At 38.9% G+C, this 17,918-nt stretch overlaps 1 protein-coding gene across 1 annotated transcript; it reads left to right on the forward strand.

Annotated features, from left to right (window-relative positions):
- Positions 1–3,696: 3,696 nt before the first annotated feature.
- AGR2 (anterior gradient 2, protein disulphide isomerase family member) lies at positions 3,697–12,090 on the forward strand. The gene is made up of 8 exons (XM_090046841.1): positions 3,697–3,769; positions 5,405–5,545; positions 5,888–5,951; positions 6,170–6,222; positions 7,300–7,373; positions 7,784–7,847; positions 10,502–10,585; positions 11,578–12,090. Exons 2-8 carry the CDS (start codon positions 5,413–5,415, stop codon positions 11,625–11,627), a joined length of 522 nt encoding a protein of 173 aa, XP_089902967.1. The 5' UTR covers positions 3,697–3,769; positions 5,405–5,412; the 3' UTR covers positions 11,628–12,090.
- Positions 12,091–17,918: the final 5,828 nt, after the last annotated feature.

Consider the following 17,918-nt stretch of genomic DNA (forward strand, 5'->3'; position numbering starts at 1 on the left):
TGCCACAAAAGAAAGACTCCTGAGTGGAGGACTCATCTTTCCTTCTCCTTGCTTTACCCATGCTCCTTTACCCCACCATGAAAGGCTGCAGTCATTTTTTGCCTAAGTCATATTTGAAATAGTTCTCTTTTCCTTTTATTTTCAGATATGGATAATAGAATTTTATAAACCCAACTTCAAAATGTAACGTTATGTTAATGAAAACGGCCTAAATTGTCATATAACAAACATGCAAGTGAGGCCTGGGTCCCAGCTCCCCAGAAATGCTGACAGAGGGCTCCTTTGCCCTGTAGGACTGCTGCCTGTCTGGTGGTCTCAGGGAGCTCTGGCCACTCTTCTCTCTGTTCACCAACAGGTGTCAAGAGTTAGGTCCCTAACCTTTCAAGGCTCTAATAGTTTATATACAACTATTTATACAAACTGAGACTGTCACTGGCAACAGGAAAGCAGAAAGTAGCCCCCAACCCCCGCATGTAAGTAATATTCCAGAATATTCCAGAGAGAAGTGGACTCAAGTCTAGACAGACAGCAGAGAGGGTTGTGGCTGCCTGCTGTAACTGCTGGTCATTAGGTAAATGAGACACAAGTATCCTTAGTTTTGTGAATGTAGCCTGAAACTTTATTCCAGCAAAACAATTGGAGACATTTGTCCTTAAATTTGCAAATCATTTGGGAAGGATCAAAGGTGTAATTTTTGGTGACTATAAGTATCCACTAAAAAAAAAAAAAGACTGAATCTACTCGGTATCTCACCTAAATAGACTCTAATGCCAGTTACCAAATCTTATTACTGCTTTGACACTTGAAAAATCATCGACTCTCAAATGTGGCATTCTCTTGTTTTGACCTCAATATATTTATACAGCAGGGTCACCTATATGCTTTGCTACCTTACTTCAAGATGTTAAATAGCAAAATCTGTATCTTTCCAAATGTTGTAGCCTTTCTAAACAATCTCTCTTAAGTACTTCAATATAATCGGGTGTTTTTTCCTACAAAAAAGGCTGTTTAATTTCCCTCCAACTTTTTTTTCCTTAGTTTGGGATTAGTATTCATAACCTAGTAACATATGCAGCCCCTTCCATTTTCTTTTGGAATGTACTCAATATATTCTTTGAAACCTGATGAACTCTTGCTCTGTGGGATACATATATGCAAGATATATCGCAATAAATGGGAGACTCACAACCAGAGTTAAGCAAAGCATATAGGCAGCCCTACTGCATAAATATATTGAGGTCAAAACAAGAGAATGCCACATTTCAGAGTCAATGATTTTCCAACAGTTTATTTTGATATCGGTAAATATTAACTGGAATAGGACATAACTGCTCCTTTAAGAAAATGAGGAAAAGCCTCCTGGCTAGAACTACTCTGTCCCAGATTTTCCTGGAGCAGTTCTTCTAGGACAGGTGACATGGTCACCGAGGTGGAGGAAGTGATCACAAATAAGCAGTCTGGAATGTGTACTAAAGCATATGCTAGTCAGCTGTTTGTACTGTATTGGGATTTCTGGTCATTTTCAGGTTTACATACACATGGAGGACAATTAAAGTAGGATTGTACATGTTAATCATCTAGATGTCTCATGGTACAGGTATACAGAAAAAAAAAGTTGTTCTTATGTTACTGACTGCTGCTGAGTGCAGTTTGGGAAGAGATTCAGTCAACATGCATTAAATCAAGACTTGGAAAGCTCAGAGACTCACTGAAATAAGGTCAAGAGTTCAGAAATGAATGTTTAACTTTAGGTACACTGAAGTATCTGAAGTGATTGGATTTTCAAAAGTGAATACTCAGGAGCTCCCACAGATTTCAAGTGTCTAATTGTGGCTTTAGGAGTCTAATTTTAGGCATTTCCAAAAACATGGCTTTTGAGTGAATGCAGTTTGAACATATGCTGCAAAAACTGTAAGATATAGCTCTGTGTCTTACAACAGCCATACAGGAGCAAAATAAAATGCTTATATGTAATATATTTCTCTCTCATTTTGATTACTTACCAATCTATGCATAAAGGTCTTAATAAACACTTTGATATGGATTTACAAATTGTTGACCTTTTAAATGCTTAGCTTGCTTTCTTATCCTATACCTAATAAGCAGTTAATAAATAAAATGTAATTTCTCATTGTAGTACATTCCTAAAAATGTAGTAATTACACATCAACTGAGATCATGATCTTGTCTCTGCTGATTCTTTTCCCTAAATACATTTTGCCAAATGTTGGGAAAGCTAAAAAATAAATATTGATGTATTGAAGCACAAGGTGATATTTGCTTTTGAATAAACTTAGCATGAAGATATTTGGAAATCCCTTTTCAGTAATGACTATCTGAAAATATAGTCAATTTGAGAGACAGAAAAAGAAGTGATGAATTTTCTTTCCCTAGCTACATAAGTTAACAGATCCCTCTCACAGGTGACAATTTTTATGTTCATTATAAAAAAAAATCTACATAGCAAAATGTAACAAGGATACATCAAATGACATATATTAAAGTTTTAACATGTAATCAGGATGACAATGTTTCCTAAGTCTCAAAACAGGACAACTTGAAAAGTGGTGGTGGGGGTGTTACCCTAGTGCTTCCTTTTCAGCAGTTCGCTGGCATTCTGCAGTACTCTGCCCCACTCCATCCTGTAAGTCTCCACTATGTTTAGCTGTATCTGAGCTATAGTCTTAGGTGAGTGGCTGGAGAGCAGTGTGTTGTGGGATGTTGAAGGATTAGCAGTTGCCCTATCACAGTTCCAGCTAGAGAGCACTGCCACTGCTGCATTCGAGCTAAAAATGGGACAAAAGCATTCATTCCACCAAACCAATTGGATCCCCAGGACACATATTTAAAATGGGACTGTCTGGGGGGAAAACAGGATGTATGGTCACCCTATATATCATGCCCATGCCAGGATCACAATAAATCATCTTCCAAAAGATATCTTCCGTACTCTGGAAATTGTTCAGTATAAATACTGCAGCAAAGGAGATGGTTCTATTATTTTTCTGACTGCTATACTGTACTATACGTATATCAGAAATATAAAACAATGTATTTTTATGCTGTGCCTAAAACAAGTATTTATAGATTTACTTTACTACACAGAACATTAAGAGGACTCAATTTTAGATACTTTTTAAATAGGTTTTTAAAGTTTCTAAATAACCTGATGACCTCAAAGGCCTGTATGATGTTTCATTAAAAATGTTCCTATTTGTTTTAGATTGTTAAAAAAACCATATCATTGCTCTGCATTAGACTACCCTGTGCAGAGTAAATGATTGTTTAATCACTACACTGATGGAAACCTGGAGTTCTGAATCATCATTTTAGTTTCTCAAAGAAATGAAAGAGCTGTGATCCAGGCTATAACTTTCAGCCAATCACATAAAGACAAATCAGCCTTCAGGCAAATCAGGAGTCTTGATTTAAGCTTACCTGGACTTGGCTCTTTGCCCAGTTGTAAAAATCTCTGTTAAAAACACTGCAAAATTCATATTAGCGTGGTTCCATTTTTGCACATTGTCATTGCTATGAAAAGCTAAATATCAAATAGCCTGCTGATTAAAACTAATTGATCCTGAAAATGTTTTTTTTTTTAAAAAACAAAGGGGAAGTTTAGCTCCCTGGGGCTACTATTCAAATACAGAGCGGGTGGGTGGAGTTGAGGTGTGCCAAGGTACATAAGTAGGCATTATGAGCCCTAGAGGTTCACACTGAAACTTGGAACACTTTCACAGTTCTTCAGACAGGTGGGAGAGCAAGCAAGGTAAGGCTGTGAGCACTGGCTGAGAAATGCACCTGTTAGGATCCTGTGAACTTTACGTTCAAGTTACTTATTACTGTGGCAGGTAACAAACAGAAAGAAAGGAATGGAGCGACTTATAGTTGAGCTCGCCATGGGGGAATAGATGGAATCATGCTGTCTCTTCATGTTAAAAGAATTAGAATGATTTTTTTTTAATAGCTTAGAATGACTTTGCACAGATGCTGCTTTAGGTGTAGTGCTTCTTGGCCTTTACTTTCAGTTCTGCATCATCCTGAGATTTGTTTGTTCTTGCTTTTCCTGGTTGGCCGGCACCCCCTTGTTCTTTTTAAAGGAGACCTTCATCCGTACTGATCTGAATAAACTATCTTTACAATCTCCAGTGGGCTTCTAAGCAAGACTCATTCAAACCTCGTCCTTTCAGAGAACAATTTTTTATTATGTAAAGGTCAGTGTATGACCAAAACCTGGTATTGCTTTTTGCATGGCTCTGAAGCTGTGATTGCATAGATAGTCAGGGTCTACTGAGCATTACAACAGCAAAGAATGCTGTACCATTTACTCAAGCTGAGGAAAGCAAGCCCTCCCAGGGCTTCCCACAAAACCAGGCAGAATGGCATCACATTTCCACTCTTCTAACCTGCGTTTTAAAAGATGCTTGCTATTGCTTATGCACCCACGTTGATGTTCCTATGCTTTAGAATGTCTGCTTACCTTAAGCTTTTCTGTGTACCTTTCAGCTCAGTACCCTAGCATCCAGTGACAAGTGAATGAGAAAGTTGGATCATGCTAAGTGAATTCACTGGTAGAATCATTTCATTTAGAAAACTGAGAAACATGTCATCTAACATGACCTGCTTCATTCTCACTTGTACAGTTGGGCAGAGGAAGAGATTTCAGCAGCAAAGCATCCCTGGAAGTGATACATTGGATTTCTAAACCAATCCTCAGTATTCTAAATGAAACCATTATTTCTTGAAAACTGTATTATTGTGTGGCTTTAAGGGAAAGATACAGTTAGAGAACAATATTAGAATTCAAGACATACTTTGAAGGCGTAACTCCCTGTAACTACATTGTTTCATTCGCAAAACTGAGGAAATGACCTCCTCAACCTAACTTCCCTGAACAAAACACTTGGGAAGTGCTTAATTATTGCACTGATGGATTTTATAGAAAGGTCTCAGAAACACTTACTAATATTTGCAAAAGCCTTTATATTCTTACATGATGGGTATTATAGATAATGCTGAATTTTCATTGTTTCTTTGAGCTAAGTCAGTATGTGTAGTACCGTCAAGAAATACAGGAGAGAGATATAGCATCGAAGTGGGTCTCTAGGCTGACTTCATCTAGATGACATAAGCATATTTAAAACTGGCAACAAGTAACTTAAAACAAAATTATACCAATCCCATAGATATTAAAAAATATTTGCTAAACCAGTCTGACTATTCATTACATTTTTAGGAACACAATCTACCTATAGCAGTTCATTCCAGCAGTGACCCAGCCCTGATATATTTTTATGACTTAAATGTAGACTGAGAGGTTATATGTAGCACCACCTTCCTAAACAATTATCCAGTTAGGAGTGTGAAAAATGCCAGCATTATAAATGTCAATTATCTTTTTCAGCACTAGTCATGGAGAAGAATTATATTTCAATATCCCTGCTGCTTGTTGCTGTTGCCTATACCCTCGCTAAAGATCTTGGGGCTAAGGACAAAAAGGACACAAATGAGTATAAACCAAAACTGCCTCAAACTCTCTCCAGAGGTAACTTGTTGTTCATTCTCACTGCCCTACTTCCATAAGAATCTTTCACCCTTTGATCTCCTAATATTTATTCCTCTTGCATTATTAATAGTTCCTTGACACTTTGCTCTTTTCCTTTCAGCTACCTATATTTTAAAAAAAACAAACAGTCTCTTGCCAATTGAAATACACTTTCCTGATATTTTTTCTACAAGTCATTTTCCCTTCCTTGCATTTTAATTCCCTTTTGGCAACACATTCTCAAAGTAGTTCTCAGTAGCTTTTACATTTACAGTTGACTTGAAATAGTCTTCTCATCGCCAACAACTTTGACAGTGACTCCTCTTTGTCATTTGCCTTTAGGTTGGGGTGATCAGCTGATCTGGACTCAGACCTATGAAGAAGCCTTGTTTAGAGCAAAGTCTGGGTAAATCAACTTTACCTAATCTTTTGATAGGTTTCAATGGCGCCATCTAGTGTAATATTTATGTTTACATGAATAATAGCAAGAAAAGAGAAGTTGCCAGAACTTAGAAATGTGTCTATTTGTTAACTGATTTTACAGTCCAAGATGTTTTTCCACATAAGTACTGACTTTAAGATTGGTAATAGTAAAAACCTAAAATAAGACTTTTTCTGTTTCAGTAACAAACCCATAATGATTATCCACCATTTAGAGGACTGCCCACACAGTCAAGGTAAGTTTTGAGTAGAAACATCTTGCTTTACACCTTTATATAACTAAAAATACCACCCATTTTTCTTCTAAAAACACCTCATTGAAATACTAACCTAAGCAAGCAGCCTGTGTTGCTTTCAGAATTGCAGACATTTTAATCCTGTACAGTACAGGTTCAAATCATGATACATTAGTTTTCAATTTTGTGAGAATGATGCAAATTTAATCTAAGGCTGCGAATAAAGGTGTTCAGAAAGTGTTATTTCTAGAGATGGACTGAGCAAGATGCATGCAATTCTCACTCCTGATCAAAGTTACCATTTACAATGGGATGCAGATGGGTCAGTGTAGAAACTTCAAGTTCTTATGAGATTTCTGCCATATTGGGGACATCTATTTTCTCAAGATTTCCAGCCATATTCATACCAGAGCCCTGATGCAATGTCATCTATATGATTAGTTCCTATTGCTCATGAAAAGCCCTACAGATTTCCCTGGGGATCCCTGTGCACCTAACAGACCATCCAAACAACTCAGTTTTGAGAATAGCCCTCAACTTGTAAAGCTGGAAACCAAATCAGAACTAACTTCAGAGTGTTTGGCTTAGAGGAGATTCATATGCATGGTTAGAAGGAGTTTAGACTACAAGAATTCAGTTTTGTGCCACTTGCCTTTGTTATGTAAGGTCTGTTCCAGCTACTGTTCACCTACACGCTAAAAGAAAGGAACCTACAGCCTTTTCAGCTGGTCACTACAATCTTTTTCTAACTTGAACTCAGGGTTTGAATTACAAAGGAGCTCATGGGGGCTGAGCCTTGTCATAAGAGATGAGAGCTCCCTTGTAAGATTTGAAAATCATAACTTGGGGGGGGTCTCTGATTTTATTGGGCTATCATGATGGGCAGCCTAATTTTTTTTGCAGACCCCTGCAAGAGTCAAAGTGTAATTTGAACCCTGCATTGGACTTGTATATTATAGCATGGAGAATCCACCAGTCACTCCAGATCTGATTCTGTATTGTTTCTTGACAAAGATAAATGGTTAATTTCCTTCCTGGCTTTTGTTTTTTTAACAATCATTCACATTTATGTTCTAGCACTGAAGAAAGTATTTGCTGCACACAAAGAAATACAGAAATTAGCTGAAAAGTTTGTTCTTATTAATCTTGTTGTAAGTATTCAGCTACACTTCATTAAAGCTCTCTTTTATAATACTGTCTGGAAGCAATAAACTTCCATCTTTATAGTGTCTTGGATAAGGTTAATGTTTAGCATCACTTGCCAAGGGAAAATTACTATGCTGCAATAGGGCTAGTTTTAGCAATAAATCTTTACCTATTATAATAATATATAATGATTATAAAATATTTATACCAATAAAACAATTAATTATGAGATGCCTTGCAGTTATAGCATCATTCTCTCATTAATGTATTCCTCACATATTAAAACATAATCTTTAAAATGAATTTTAATTTTATAACCTCCAAATTATGAACTGGAAATTAAACGTTCTGTTTATATTACCTATACAGCATAGCTAACAACACTCTTGATTTAAAACCTTATCACTTATTCCAGTATGAAACAACAGACAAGCATCTTTCACCCGATGGCCAGTACGTCCCTCGAATTATGTTTATTGGTGAGTACTTGACACTCTCAAAGAGGCTCAAGAATAATGCTATCTATTGTAAAGCTGCAGAGACTAGGCCCTGTAATGTGACAAAAACATAAAACCCTCAGCATTATTAATGGGAATTAATTCAGCAGGAGAATGGAATTTTTATATTTGATTTGCTGGGATGGATAAGAAAAACCAAAAAGAGTGACATGTTGGGTATTATCTTGGAAAAGGCTCAGATACTAATAAAGAAAAATGTATGACTTATAAAAAACAGAATAATGCATTCCATAACAGAGGTCAGTAAGCAAATGAGGACTGCAGATCAACTTAAGCTTGGAGATGCCTAGGAATTTTTATAAATATAGAAGAGGAACCTAGTCAAGATGCAATAGAATTCCTTTTGGCAAATGCACTACACATTGCTTATGCACTTTATTCAAGTAATGGTCATTTCAAGTTTTGGTTTTTACTAGTGTTCAGGATAAAACAGGACCTATGACATCAGTGTACCATCACCTTTCAGTCTCACCTGTGATAGGTAAAGTCCTAGGCTTGTAATCACCTGAAGTCAGGCCATTGGTCCAGAAGTTCATTCTATAGGTCTCATTAAGTCTGTATGGATATAGTTAGGGTCTGTAAAGATATACTTAGGACCTGTCAACTCCATCAAGATGTATAGATTATTGACTCCATTTTTTTTTTTTTAGTATTTCTGAAGACTTCACAATAAGACAGGTTCTCTTTGAAACAGAATTTTGTGAATATCATAAAAATAGCATGGTCAAATGCACATAAAGGGCCAGATTTTCAAAACCAAGTACCCTGAATTACATACTTACTGAAAGACAGACAAAACTCTTGGGGTAAAGGCAATATCTTTTATTAGACCAATTAGAAGATATCACCTCTACCTCAAGAGTTCTGTCTGTTAATGGTTTTTAGACCAATACGACTACAGTCTATATTCCTACCTACTGAAAGTACACTAAACCCCAACACAACAGGATGTTTAGATGTTTGGCTAGTCATGTGCATGAACCAAAGAGCTGTATGTTGAGTGCATTCAGCACTTGTGCATTTTTATGAAAACCTAGCTCATGATGTATGCATCTAAAAATGTTAAAGTTTCATTATAGCCATATAGTTTGCTTGTTTTTTAATTCACTTCCCCACAAAAAGTAATCCCTGAGATTGAGAAGGAAAGGTATGCTTTTGTAATGCACCATTTTAGGCCATAAATAGTTCCATAATGTGAAGAAGATTGCTTGAAATAGTTCCAATGAGGGACTACATTCTCCCTTCACAGAATGAACACAACACTTGGTCCCAGAATAAAAACAGCAAGGGATGTACTAGAAGCCTCATGCATCCATGCTGGCTTAATGGCTTTCAACCCATGCCTGCTTCATAATAGCATGACTTCAGCAAGTCTATACTGTTAGGGATTTCTCTGTTCCCTTCAGTCTGTAGGAAAGTAGCCTCTTGGGGAAGATTCCCTGATGCAAATGTAGTTCCACTGTGGAGTTAAAGCAGGTTTCAACTACATTAGATGCATTCTTTCTGAGGCTGATATAGGATGCTGGAAGTGGCTTTCCAAGCCAGGCCTACCGCATACCTCTGGTAGAACCCTGACTTCTAAAAGGGCTTTACAAGATTTGGAGGGCAAAGGAAGATAACTTACAGTAGCAGATCTAGGATTTGTTAAGGGGGGTGTGACAGCAGACTGCCCAGCAGGAATAGCAGGCAGGGACTTTTTTTTTAAGTTGCCCAATGAGGTAAGAATCTTCCTTCCTTCGTTTTTGTTCCTCCTTCCTTCTCCTCCAAACTCATCTGCAGGTCCCATCCTCTCCTCTCTCCTTTTCTCCCTTCCCACACCTTTTCATTGCTGCTGTCCCCACTCTGGAGCACTGTTGGGAGGCTCCAGAGCCATTCCTGCCCCTCTCCAGTGGGCTGCATGGGAAGCTGGGCTCAGCCAGGGACAGCAGTGGTGAATTGGTTCCCTTTCCGCAAGCCTACTCTGGGCTGGCAAGAAACACCCAGGGAACCAGGCAGGAAGGTGAAATCTGTTAGCTGCCACCCATACCACTATCTCCAGCTGAGCCTGGCTCTCCCAGCACAGCCACAGATAGCAGCATAGGCAGGCAGGAAAGGTAGAGGATGAGGGTTATGAGGGGTGGAAAGGTGCTGCTGAGCACAGAGGAGAAGTTCTGGGGGAATAGTTATTTTCTTTGGGGACTTTAAAAATAGTCCTGGCTGCTGCTGCTCCTCTGGGGTCAACTGGGGTGGAGGGGAGTGCATCTGTGCCCCTAATAACTAACCTATAGATTGATGGGACTATTCCTACTATTCCTTTCCATTGATACAAATAAGGGGACAAAAGACAACTTGCCTCTTTAAAAACATAAAGATTTGTAACCATACAAGGTAAAATAGTCATCAGGGTAAATCAAGGGTGAACTGTGGTGAGAAGTGGGCAGATGCATCACTCAGGACTGAATTTTGCCCATACAACGTTTATAAAATCCTATAAACTCCTATTGACTGTGAGTGAAAGCAGGACGCTATTCAGGATTGACCGCTCCATGTATGCACAGAGCAAGTCAAGAGAGAGTCTACTTTGTCATCATCAGCTGCTGTTTGAAAATGCATTTCTTTCTCCTTTACTTCTCCAGATCCTTCCCTGACAGTAAGAGCAGACATTACTGGAAGATATTCAAACCGTCTCTATGCATATGAGCCTTCAGATATTGCATTGTGTAAGTATTATTTCCTAATGGAACCTTAACAAATATATTTCCAGTATACACATTTCTTTTCATAGAATAATGACAAGTGCTAGACAAGATATGTTGATAGCTACTGGTTGACATGAGACACTATTTAGCCAAAGATCAGGGGGAAAAAAAGAGGTTCCAACTCACATCACATTGTGCCTTACTGTGGAAATAATCACAGGAATATTAGCAGACCTACTAGTCCCATAAGAATGGCAAATTCACCCCCATAAAAACAGTGTATAAATACACTAAGACAGGGGTAGATCTCTAACAGTATTTAGCACTGGTTCACTCTGCACCAGAATACTAAAGGCTCATTAAAGCTGAATGGAACTTGAAGTTCATAAATGCCTCTGTCACTTTTGAAAAATGAGACTTTGGGCATTTCAATACCTAAATCCTTCTTGGAAGTCTGGACTCTACAAAAAGATTAGAATGGTTGTTATACTAAAATCTTTGCTTACTGAAGAACAGTGCTATCCTGTAGCCTTAAACTTCTCTCTTCTAACAAATGAGAGCATACTTTATAGGAACTTGCATAACCAGCAACATTTCATTTTGCAGGATAAACAAAATGTTGATGCCATAAGGTCCTTATTGTACCATGAGTAATGAGTCCTGCTGAAGTTAGTCAGAGCTGCTTGTGTAGCAAATGCTAATGTTTGTTTTCTCCTTTATCATGCAAAGGGAACTAAGAATTATTCAGTGGACTTATTATATGGAATAGATTATATAGAATTACTCCTGCTATGGTATTTTCCAAAAAAAAAAAACAGTTTCTGCAGAAGCTCAGGTGAAACAGCTGTATACAAAAATTTTGGAAAAATTAGATGGCACAATATGATTAAGTAGATGACACAGTAAGAATCAGCACAATGAAGGACTTGGAAAGGTTATCATTTTGCTATTAAAGATTACTTTTCTTTCAAGCAGAGTAAGTAACATAATAGTTTTGTGTGTTTCATTTGTAGTATATGCAAATATGCAGAAAGCTCTGAAACTGCTGAAGACTGAACTTTAAGAGAAAGAAATTGAAGAGCCAAGATGTCTGATTTCTTTCTCTCCTCTGCTCACTGGCATCGGTGAAGAAATTAGCTAGGTGGATCTTTAGAAGTACACAGCGCTGGTTTATATGCAAAACAGTATGGTTGTATGTTAATACTTTTGTACTGGGCAGCATTTTAAGGCCTGATTACTTTTTTAAAAAAGCATACAGGCATATAGTGTATGTTCCAACTGTAAAAAAATATGATTTTTAAGAAAATAAATCCATTTTCAGGTGTTTACAAAACATTGTCATATTTTGTGGGTTTTCCTCAAAAATTTACCTGTTCAGTCACCCAGTGATATTAAGTGCAAGGTTGTTCTAGCAGGCTTTAAAAATGAGAGATTATAAATGTCACATCTAAGCTCATCCCAGGGAAAAAGAGAGTCATTTTACATTATGGCTTGAAAAGGAGGGCAGCTTTGTCAAACCTGCAATTTTAATAGTCAGTTAACATTTTTATTCCTTAGTCTGCTGAGTATTTTTCCTGCTTTCAACGGTTTTATTTTTCTTTTAAAAAAATGCAGTAAGAAATATAAAGAATTTCAGCAACCTCTAACAATAAAACTTCTCCCAACTTGTGGAGTTTTACATTCGCAATACTTATTGATGTATTGTTGTATAAATTACCATCTTAGCTAATACAGCTCTAGAAATTACTGTCCAAATTTGGATAGTAATTTCATTTAGATAGTACTTTTCATTACTGCTAAAATGAAAAGTAACACAATAGGAATGGCACCCATGTGTTAAATGGGCCCCACTTTCCTTCCTTAGAGACAAGTCTCCAGCATGTACAGCCACAGAGTACAGGTATACCACATAACTTCTGGTTATACTGTAATTCAAAACTGCCATTTCAGCCTCATAGAATGGGAGTATTTACCTGTGAGTTATATGCTTCATTTTCCCATAGAAAATCCAGAACACTATGTGTAAAGGACCTTGTTATAGAATGGGCAAAGACCATCTGTCTCTGATGTAGGTGGGTTAACTTATATAAAGATGATAATGTGGCTGAATCCTTGTTTTAAAAGGAATACTTACACTCACAAATTCTGAAAGCAACCAGAGCAGCGGGGGTTTTCTTGGCATATAACCAAGAATTTAAAAGCAGTCAAAATCTTTGAGACCAGAGAAGAATCTGATTATTTTACACAGAGTTCAGTTTAAATCAGATGCAGTCTAGAACGGATCTATAGTTCATATGTATGATATTGGAACTTAAAACACATATGACAAAACTGCTCGCCTGGCCACATAATAAACATCCTTGAGAAGGAATATGGATAGCACAGGTTCCCAGTTGTAGATAGTCTGGAAGGAAGGGCCCAGAATGACCTTGACAGACAGGAGAAATGGTTCTCAATCAGTGAAGTGGGATTCACCAAGGACAAGTTCAAGTCCTGCACTTTGGACAAAATAACTGCATGCACAAACACGGATTAGGGGATGACTGGCTAAACTGCTGTACTGCAGGGGCTGCACCATGCTCTTCCCAGTGGGGCAGCCATGCTAGGTTTGGGGCAGGCAGTGGCAGCACTGGGAGGGGGCTATGGATGGGGGGGCAGCTGCAGCCACCCCAAGATTTGCCGTAGCTCACTTGACCCCCATCCTAGCATGGCCCCCCCATGCCGGGAAGAGCCTTGCGTTGCCTCAGCCCCAGCCCCAGCCCAGTGGCAAGCCCCCAGATCTGCATGGGGCGTGTGCAACAGCGAGAGCCATCACCCCCTCTGCACACCCTCTAGACAAGCCGCAGCTCCGTCCCACAAACCTGCCTCACCCCAGCTGTGCAGGGCCTAGCAGGGTGAGCACAGGTGTCCCTGGGGCTTCAGCCTGGCAGTGCAGCCAAGCCTGGCCCTGCTCCAGCCCCCCTTGGGCAGTGCAGTGCCAGTGCCAGTGCTGGAAGATAGCTAGGGCCAGTGCAGGGCTGGGGTGGGGGTGGCTTCATTCAAAAAGTGTTCAGTGCAGGGCAGCAAAAATAAACAGGGGCCTGAGAAACAAAATTTATGAGGAAAGGCTGAAAGAACGGATTATTTATATTACAGGAAACTAGTAGGGCATTTAATAAGAGTCTTCAAATACTTGAAGTGTGATATAAATAGGATGGAGATGGACTTCGTTAGTTGGTTGTAAGGGACAGGACTAGAAACAACAGTGTGAAGTTCCAGCAGAAGAAATTTAGGATGGAAATTAGCGGTGCATCCATATAAGCACATATGTGTAGTATGCAGCATTGCAGACCCATCTGCAGCACCACAGACCACATGCGCCACACATGCATGGCATTCACTGTGCTATTAAATTTGCAATACAGAGGGGGTTTTGACACCAGGAGGAGCTGGTGTCAAAAAAAACCTGCACCTGAAAAAAGCGGGGTGGCTCATGTGGCTGCAGCATGCACCACCTGAAACTGGAGCCTGACTAACCAGAGCCACACTCCAGCTTCTGGCCAGGCTCTGCAGGCATGTCAAATGTGGAAGGCAGGGAAGTACATGTATTCCAGCCCTTAACCCATCCTGCTGAAATCCTGGGAATGGGGATAGCAGAAACACCATTGGCAACACAGCCACATGGCAGGCAGGTTAATCTCACCAATAAGTAAAACCTTTGGAATTAAAAAAGGAGCCCAAACTCAAAAAACATGCAGTCAAAATTGCTTCAGCAGCAGAGAGGTAAATAATAATGGGCAAGAAACTTTCCCCTGGGGACTTTCTGATTAAAGATAACCTACCAATTGCAATGTGACAACTTCATGCTGCAGGATTGCTTTCTTTCTTCATGGGGAGGGAGAAACTGCTGAAAAAGGCTCTCCAGGGTAAAAAGAAATATCTACTGTGCTCCTTGAAGACAAATATTTGAGAAAACCATTCAAAAACCAGGATAGCATGTTCATAAGAACAGCTTTTTGGCTTAAGCACAGATGTATTTGCCATAGAAAGCTCCAACACTAAGATTACTTTCTGAATCATTGTGAAAAAGGCTTGTTTAAGATATGCATTAGAATGTCAGTCTGCAGGAGACAGATAGCTGGTACAGTGATACTGCTGGTTAATTTATATGTATTCATTGAATAGTTAATGTGTATTTTAACTGCTGTTACTGGTTTAAGTTACACAACCTAGAAAAGAACATGTAAGCTTACCATCTGCAGCCAGCTACAGTACCCTAGTCAGTGTCTTGGGTATCTTAGGTGCAATTTGCTTATTCATTCCTAATCTATATGTGCTCTTCTCCATGTAAAACTTGAAGGTTTCAAGGGTCTTTCTAAAATGGATCAACACAGGTCTGAAGAAGCCATCAAAAAAAAAAATAAGCCTCACACAACTGCTCCTGCTAGATACATGAAAACTAGATGGCAAGGATGTTCCTGTGATGCCCGCTACTGCCACTCTCAGGTATGCTACAAACAAGCCTCGAGAGCAGCAGTGATGGGAAGCCCTGGTGCATCCTCACTGCCACCCTTTCAGATTTTGAGGAGGGAAGGGTACAGGGCAGGGTGACATTTTGGCAGCGACCCTGATAGCAGTGCAGAGCTAGTGGAGGATGTACCCTAAAACACAAGTTTCCAAGAAAGGGCTCAAAATGTAGATGGTCAATTGCATACCCTTGGTTCCCTAGAGAGATATCTGTTGAGTCCACATGGCTTTGTGTAGGTTCTGTACTTTTTCCCTGAAAAGGAAGTAAACCCAGGCTGAGATGTTTAACTTAGGCACCTAAAATGTCAAATGTCACACAAGTAGCAAGTTGAAAGTTGAAATACTTGCATAGCTTAAAGGGCACAGGAGTTCTAGGAATTCCACTAAGCTGCAAGAGCATGTTGAGATAGCTCCATCTAAAACACTTTACACAACTAAAAAAATGCAACCTAGCAACATTGGTGCATTAACAATACATTGTAAACTGAAAAGTATGTTATTTAGGGGCTTATAAAATTGGTCTATTGGTTTTTTAAAGGATTTATCTAACAATATTTTACATTAACTTTTCCTTCACATGCTAAGTTTTGGATCAGATGTCATACATTCATTTTAATATGTTAGGTTAGACTGGAACAGATTTTATAATTCATGCATAGGAAGTTTAAAAAAAAAAAATTAAAAATTGGTAGGGGAGGAAGTTATATTGTGGGGTCTTGTAACCAGTTAGTTTTAATGAGATAAAGTGTATAGCTGCCTCGTGGAAGAGAAAGGAATCTATTTCAATGATTCTTTATTGTGAGTAGTAAGGAAATAGCTTGACATACATCAGATGCTGCTTGACATCACGAAGTAGATTATCACCTACAAAAACTTACACATTTCTGAATGGTTAACCTCCAAAATACCACCCTGTGCCCTTCTTCCTGACTTCAGAGTAATATAGCTAACTACCTCTCTTTTTTATTGAAGTTAAGCAAACCAAATGCAATGATTTGTTTAGAAATCCATTCTCTTCAGATCTCTAGACCTGAGCATACAAAGATTGTGACCACATTTGCCCAGAAAATAAAAACAAATCTCCAAAAAGTTATTTTCAAGCTTAGGATGGAATGTTGATAAATCTGAAGTAATACTTGCACATATTTCTACAAGTATATAACATTATATACGGTCATAAAAAAAATACATAAAATAGAAAGACTCAAGTGTGTTTTATAGTGCTAAAACATCCTCTGTTTTGCAATACTCACGCTTTCAAAACATTAAAAAAAAAAACACTCCATATACACCAGATACTGTAGTCATACTTCTTTAGGCCCTCAAGTCTCAGCAATAGCAGTTCACATTTCTAAACCATCTAAGGCTGCCAGTTTCTCCTATGAGCAGTACTGCTAACCTGAAGCATTCAGAAAGCATGGATTCAGACAGTGCTCCAAAATCATGAAATTTTATAAAGAGTTTTTGCCTGTTTTAAATTCCCTCCTCGTTTCCTGGCTTTTCAGTGTGCACTCAGGACCAATATCTTATGATTCAAAAAAGGCCATGAATAGTTATAGCATTATCTCAGCAGGGATCTTGGTTTTCTCTGACAAAAAGATAAAAATAAAGTAACCCCAAATCCATATTTTTTCATGATCAAAATGAAACACCACTAATATACAGATATCTTGATCATGAAAAAGTGTGGATTTTTTACATCCAAAAATTGTGGGGGGTTTTAATCAAAGAAAACCAGGATCCCTGTATTTCAGCAATACTCTATCAATTCCCAAAGGCAGTAGTGCTTCCCTTTTAATAAAGAAGTGTTCCACAAGAAGCCTGCCTGGTGACTACAGACATATGGTGTTTATACACATGCTCCGGAGGTGGGGGAAGGGGAGCTTTAATTAGCGTAGCTCCGAGAGCTGTGCTAATTAAAAGCACCTGGAGCATCACATGCATCAGCATCCCTGCAAAAGTGGTGGCAGGTCACTTTAAACTAAAGCTCGAACAAGCTTTAGCTTAAAGCACCCCACTGCCATTTTTCAGCGTGGGGGTGCCAATACACATATCACTGGAGGCTGCTGGAGCACATTAATTTCTACGCTCCAGACAACTACTAACTTAGTCTGCTCCAAGGTACTGGAATTACTGTGCATCGGAGCACGCTCTGCACGTGTATAGGAGCCCATAAATACAAGTTTCCTATTAACTAGTTGATAGATACAAGTCCAGCAGATGGCGCTGAAGAATATGGGCTAGATTTTTAAAGCTTATGCTGTTCTGCTAATAACTTGGCTGAGGCACTGCTAGTGGATTTACCCCCCTCTCACCTAGTATCCAAATGCAAATCTCCACTCAAAAGGTCCTGGAACAAAACTCAGCTTCAGAAAAACTGAGCATATAGGGAAATACATGCAGTTTTCTCTGCCTTGAATGGGAGATGGCTGGACTCGCATACCAATGGAAACTCTTCAAATCTCACCACAAAACTACATCCTTTATTTGCTCCTGCTCCTACTCCCTCATTAGCTGCCTCACTCTTCACAGATGCTTTCACAGATAGTGATCTTCCACATCTCCTCAGTTTTCACCGTCTTCTTGTGCTTCCGTTTGTTGGAGCTCTTCCTGGTCTTATAAGCAACCACTATTTCATTTACGTTCTTCATTATATGTAATCCAGAGGGAAAAAAGTGCACGGTAGAAAGCATGATGCATTCCTGGGAAGTAAGCCTTCTAACCATCTGTGTCTGTGGTATACTATGTTTCTATTCCATCTCTATCTCCATGAGCAGGTTGGATCAGGGACAGAGTCTCTCCCTGTTTTACAGTGCACAGAAAAAATGACAATACACAATCCTTTAAA

This window comes from Crocodylus siamensis, chromosome 5 (genome assembly GCF_052110815.1).
Source record: "Crocodylus siamensis isolate JL-2025a chromosome 5, ASM5211081v1, whole genome shotgun sequence".
Classification (NCBI taxonomy): Eukaryota; Metazoa; Chordata; order Crocodylia; family Crocodylidae; genus Crocodylus; species Crocodylus siamensis.